The following is a 6,650-nucleotide window of genomic DNA, read 5'->3' as shown; positions in this document are numbered from 1 at the left end:
TTTGTTAAAAATGTTGTTGGTATACTATATTGCACACTTACGTCACGTGCCCACGTGAAACCAGCTGTTCCCATACGAAACAGATACAATAAATTGGCGGAATAACCGTCCAGCATTACTGCGGGAGTAGAATTTTTTCTTGTATATTAATAGAAACACGGTGAACGGTACGTCGCTGGCACATACGGGCGGTCGCGCGCGGCCCGAGCGGTTTACCGGAGCCCGATGGAGCCCCCAGCGTTCCGCGGAGCGCCCCAGACCGTCAGAGCGGCCCCGGGCGCCGCTGCTGTCCTCCAGTTCCCAATACCCGCGGGCACGCCGCCCTTTCACTACCAATGGTAAATATAGATATTGCCTCACCAAACAAAACAGCATTCCGCGGAGTGAGCGTCTGCGCTTTCGCCGGCTCGCTCGCGCTCCACTGTTTAGAAGGAGACGGATGCTTTTGTCTCTCAATTGTGATAATGTGCACACGTGATTAAGATAACCTAACTTAATAATTTTGATGAAAGTTTGTTGTTGCGTTTGTAGTGCACGCGAATCGGTCTAAGCTAAGCGCTAGATGCTGACAAGAAATAGTGCGTTCATTCATATAGATAATTAAAAGGACTTATACTGAAGTGGTGAAAAGTGGCGAATCGCTATAAAATTCAATACAAAATATAATGCTATCGTTTCAGCATGCTGAGTTCCTAACTAGTTGAGTTGAGAACTATTTGTGCTTTATATAGTACCTACACTCAACAGTTTTTACTGTTTTGTCCCATATAAAGTACACGAGGACTTGCGAAGTTACAGAGGTTTTTCAGATGTGGGTTATAAAATGGCCCTCAATTTTCTACAGTCCGTTTATTGGGGATTGATTTTTGAATATTATATCACTCTAAATAACAAGTGGTTAAATTTTGCGTACGTACTTTTTAACCTTATTGACAGTCCTTTGACCTTTAGATACGACAAATTTTAAGACACAAATACGTTACCGTCTGTCAAACGTTTTCGCCTTTACTGTTATAGCGAGTTATCCTCCCCAATTGTGGACTTTATTCGTGTATGCTAAAGTCGCTTGTGGCAATGTTAGTAAGTACTTTTGTTTTTGTCGTATATTGCTGGTATAAATAAGCCAGGAAGTGTACGATACTCGATGCCCCGACTGCAACATTTAGAGCATGTCGCGATTTTCGCTACCTACGTAGATACCTGTTAAACACACTTTAAACATTAAGAGGAACATCTGCTGACTTAAAATAGTCATAATTCTAATATAACAAATGTGAATAATTGTGAGTGCTTTTTGCTATTTTACAAGCGTATACCTACAGGATGTCTTTGACTATGGCGCTTTAAATTCAAGGTTCTATCCTAATCACATAAATAAGCTACTTTTTTATGTAATATTTTGAAATACTTAACTGAATTAAAGATAAATTATTGATCTCCAAAGGTTCATCCTTAAAATACGGTACCTACAGGATGTCTTTGACTATGGCGCTTTAAATTCAAGGTTCTATCCTAATCACATAAATAAGCTACTTTTTTATGTAATATTTTGAAATACTTAACTGAATTAAAGATAAATTATTGATCTCCAAAGGTTCATCCTTAAATCAGTGTATCAAACATGGCGGTGTTATCGCTGTCTCTTGGTACGGGGGGCTTTTAATTATTTTTTGACATTTATTTGACATCTTAGATAAATATGACCATGTGCTGTCAATGTTGTTATCGCATACCTTCGCAAAAATTGAAAATTACATTTAATAGGTATGTATGGAAAAAAAATTAACAGTGATCATATTTAAAAAAAAAGCCGTGGTGGCCTAGAAAAAAAGCCGTGGTGGCCTAGTGGTTTGACCTATCGCTTCTGAAGCAGAGGATCGTGGGTTCAAACCCCGGCTCGCACCTCTGAACAACAGTTCAGCAACTTTTAAAAATAATGGTGTTTTGAATTTTCCTTTTTTCATACAAATTGAATACTGCTATCAATGTACGCCATCCTAGAACACAACTGACGTGGCCTGTCACGCTACAAACAACAAGCATTTTGCTTTACATTGCTTCTTCGAATAAACTTAAAAGTGTAATAAAATTTTAAAAACTATTATTTTTAAGTCGCTGAACTAATGTTGTTCAGTTTGACAAGTATGATCTATGTTTTATTTGCTCATATTACAGGCCACACCCGGTTTAATAATTATTATAATAATAATGAGATTTAATTATAGTATTTTATGCAACTGTATCGTAATAGGGGACCTTAAAACACGAGTAGGATCACATGAGTGTTTTAAGGCCTAATTACGTACAGTTGCATACAATATTTTATCTATATCCATGTATTAAATCCTCTATCAGTGTTCAAGAACCATTGAGAATGACCTGCATTAACGAGAACTAGGTAGGTATGTCTGCCCCACGAGCTGCGCCCGCGACGACCTGCTGCTGCACGTGGTCGCGGCCCCCCCCCCGTGCTGTAATGATGTATGAAATCTCATTACAATACAGATTTCAGTATGGTAATGACCATTACGATTCAGCCGTGTTCATAATAGAATCCAATGTCATAATGCTGGTCATTACCTATGGTTTTTGAACGCATTATTGAGGATTTACTATATGGGTGTAGATAAACATTATTACTTCTCACTTGACAGTTGTAACATCATATCATATGCTCAATAATGTCCATAGTTGCCACCGCTTTGTGGCGCTGTCGTCGATCGTGCATTTTTCCAATCCTACTTATCCTATCCTATCCTACAGTTCGAGTATATTATAAATGCGAAAATTTGTGAGTTTGTTTGTTACTCCTTCACGCTAAAACGTCTGAATGGATTTGGATGAGATTTGGTATGTAGAGCTGGACATGTGGAGTAAAACATAGGCTACTTTTTATTCCGATATTCCCACGAGATAGCGATAAAATCTCGAAACAACCGCTGGGCTTAGAGTCATGAAATTTGGCATGATTGTTTTTAATGTAACGTCAATGAAAACCACGATTTAATTTTTTGGAATACCCACGGGTTTTTTTTAAATCCCGAAATTTCAATTCAGCTGCTGGATCTAAGGATTTACGTGTGCAAAACCCCGGGTAAACACTAGTAGCTAAGTAATAACACTAATTATGATCGATATCGATCAATTACAAATCATACACCTCGTTGGTGGCGAAATGCGCATACGACGACATCAACAACACAAACAGCTGATTGGCGAAAACAAAATTCTTAAAAATGTACGTGTAAATGTATGTGTGTGAAATCTTATTTAATGTGTTTTGTGGCAATAAATGTTTTTTTCTTTTCTTTCTTTCTTTCTTTAAATGCAAAAATTATCGATAATAATATATTTTTCATTAAATTGGGCCATTCTTTTTGTATATTTTGTAAGCTTCCAGCGCCTCTGTTAAAAGGTTTTAATAAACTTGAACATTCTCTTGTAGGAACATCGAACACTCGCTTGCATTAATTTGTCGACGTAAACAACCACAGAGCAGAGCAACAAAAAAATTAGAAGATGAGCTCTGGTTGAGTTCGAAACGCGTCAGTGTATTGTGGTTGTGGGTGATAGATGAGTTTGTGTGGTGTGTGTGTTCTTACAGTGTGGAGGTGGAGGACCTGCATGAAAATACATTTCTTGCATAAACGTTAGCTATCATAAGGTCACGGATGAGAAAAGTAATTGATTTAGTTCATTGATATGGACCTCCGCAAAGTAACGCCTGATTCAATAAATTATTTAGTATTCCACAGACAGACAATGGCGTCTAAATTGATAGCACCCTTATTTTTGCGTCGGCGGTTAAAAAACATAACCCTCTTTCTGGCGGTCGGGTGAAAAGACATGTTTACAAGATACAGACCAAAGATAGAAAGGCGTCATCTGCTAACAATGACGGCCTTGTGCAGAACGGCTGGGTAGTGTCAAAACATACGATATACGACAGTTCGTCACTATTTAGCACATTATAGGTAGAGTCATTCACGATGACGCGTGCCGTGGTTCTTATTACAATGTCATTAATCTCTTCGTGAATGGCACTAGGTATACCTACTTCTAATAATTATACAGTGTGTCACCGGCAGCCAGGCTTTCTTTAAGGGAGGTTAAAGTAACGTATTTCTGTAACTTAACCATGTCATTAATTTAATTAATAAACTAAAATTGCTGTCTTTGTCAACTTTCTAACAAAACTATAATTGCCAGCAATGTACAGCAAAGTTTGTACAGTTGTTCTTAACACAACCTCAATGAAGACCACGATAGGTATAAATTTTGGGAATTTTCAGGGGAATATTGTAAAATCCCGGAATTTCTTGCAACTACCTGCTCAAATAGCTTACGCGTGCGAAGCCGCGGGTAAACGTTAGTCGTTTATAAACAAGTAGGTATTCATTGATAAGGACTCCACATAGTAACGCCTGATATCTCTGATATCTATAATAGTAGTTTAAGGGGCTGTTTCACCATCCATTGATTAGTGTTAGCTGACGGTTAAATGTGATGCCGTCTCCGTCTATTCGAACAAAACAAATAGAGACGGCATCACACCTAACCGCCAGTTAACACTAAACAATGGATGGTGGAACAGCCCCTAAATGACAAAAAATGTGAAGCTGTGAAAGGGAAGCCGTGGTGGCCTAGTGGTTTGACCTATCGCCTCTCAAGCAGCGGGTCGTGGGTTCAAACCCCGGCTCGCACCTCTGAGTTTTACCACGAGCTTTGCGGTGAAGGAAAACATCGTGAGGACACCTGCACAAACCTGCAATTCAATGGTGCGTGTGAAGTTCCCAATCTGCACTGGGCCCGCGTGGGAACTATGGCCCAAGCCCTCTTGTTCACAGAGGAGGCCTGTGCCCAGCAGTGGGACGCGTATATGCGCTGGGATGGTAATAGTAATTTAAATAATACCTATCTATTTATTAACTTCAATGTTAATAATAAAAACGGCAGTTAAGTTCAAACTACAGTCTGTCAAACAGTGGCGTAGCTAGGTAACCTAGGGCCCTGGGGCAAAAAAAAATGGGGCCCACTGCTATCAAAACTGGTAAGGTTTTTTGAAGTAAAATCATTATATATAATTAAAAAATGCTAAGCAACTTTATCATCAGCTATAAACCAGAATTTCGAGGCCCCCCTGAGCTTGAGGGCCCCGGGGCACTGCCCCGCCTAGCCCCTTGGTAGCTACGCCACTGCTGTCAAATAAATCGCCCCGCGTCATACCAGGCTCAAAGGTGCCCGACACATGCCGCATTGCACCGTCGAACCGCGAAGCGTTGCAGCGTTGATGAGTTATCCCTTGCACCACAGAAACGACCTAGAGAACGGGTCAAGATCCCTCACGAAGACGGCGTCCCACTTTATTAAAAACATGTTTTGCCTCTGAGCCCCGACAAGCGGTCGTCTCCAGCGACATCGGCAGAAACAAATAGTTTGCGAGCACCTTGTATTTTTTGGCCTTTTTAAGAGCTGCCTTTTCAGCAGTCACTGCCCCCATGCTGAAGGAGCGACCAAAGCGCGAAGAGGCAAAAGTACTGACGCACGTGGCTGACATATATGACTCACACAAAATAAGTTTGAATGAAATTCAAAGCCAAAGCACACGTGAACGTGTGAATTTCACACGTCTACGACGTGTTTTCACTATCAGAAACTATTTTATCCGATTTTAAACGCTTTCTAATTGTTGGTGGGCCAAAACTAATTTAGTATGACATCATCCAAGGCACCTTTTACCAAAAATAAACTTATCCCACCGCTACTAGCGACATCTAGTGGCCACGGCGCGTGACGCGAGCGCCATGTGTTGTGATCTCTAACACTGCCATCTAGTAGCGAACGAGCGAACTAATTGTGCCGCGAACTAATTGTGTTTTGCGCAGCCGCAACCCCGCAACAACATGATTGCTGGAGGCACAGCTGGAGGTTGTTTTTAGCACATTGTGTCTTAAGGGCGGTAAATGAGGAATTACCAACATGAGTCTAAGAAACCCGAAGTGTGACATACAATACGAGTATATGAAGGGTCCACGGAAAGAACGTGTCTAGTCACCTAAGCAACTTTTTGAGTTATAGCGGTTTGAAAGTTAGTCATCACGAACAATTACTATGGTTACCATTTATTTAAAAGATCAAAAAATAGATTTTTTATTGTTTTCAGACTATTTAATTCAATGGTAAGTCATAGTACTTGAGCTCTACATTTTGAGATTAAAATCTCAATTTTAAAACAAGGTGATTAGGCATGTTCTTTCCGTGGACCCTTCATATATAAAATTATACACCTACCTACAAGACAAAAAATTCTTCTACAAATATAGACAATATTGTTTGTTTGTATTTAGGTACCTATTAAATAACTTTGACCCACTTCCAAATTGACCTAAAATTTCGCATGCTTATGTAAGTTCAATCACAATAACTAAGTATATTAATCCAGTAGTGACATTCTGGTATTCCGGCCAGGATCGTCTCCGCAGGACGGAACTCTTCAACGGTTAATGGCATCGACTTGAAATTTCGTACGCAAACGTAGTTTTGATTAAAACGGTTCTCTCTGGTGCTCAGTGGCGTGCAATTGGAGAGGGCTGTGCCCAGCAGTAGACTAAGATAGTCCGATGATGATGATGATGATGATGATCATGAAA

At 40.0% G+C, this 6,650-nt stretch overlaps 2 protein-coding genes across 9 annotated transcripts in view; one reads left to right on the top strand and one right to left on the bottom strand.

The window, feature by feature from the left end:
• LOC141437922 (solute carrier family 35 member C2-like) overlaps positions 1-6,650 on the bottom strand; it is a 309,412-nt gene that overhangs the window by 184,197 nt on the left and 118,565 nt on the right. The window lies entirely within an intron of this gene.
• The window catches only part of LOC141437737 (uncharacterized), an 84,158-nt gene continuing 77,705 nt past the window's right edge, over positions 198-6,650 (top strand). For all 8 annotated transcript variants that reach the window (XM_074101256.1, XM_074101246.1, XM_074101291.1 and 5 more), the window contains exon 1: positions 198-338. In XM_074101256.1, coding sequence (XP_073957357.1) covers positions 226-338 — 113 coding nt within the window. In that variant the 5' untranslated portion in view covers positions 198-225. The remainder of the gene's footprint in view (positions 339-6,650) is intronic.

Source organism: Choristoneura fumiferana, chromosome Z, assembly GCF_025370935.1.
Source record: "Choristoneura fumiferana chromosome Z, NRCan_CFum_1, whole genome shotgun sequence".
Classification (NCBI taxonomy): domain Eukaryota; kingdom Metazoa; phylum Arthropoda; class Insecta; order Lepidoptera; family Tortricidae; genus Choristoneura; species Choristoneura fumiferana.
Note: the sequence above shows the minus strand (reverse complement) of the source record. Positions and strands in the feature narration are given on the sequence as shown.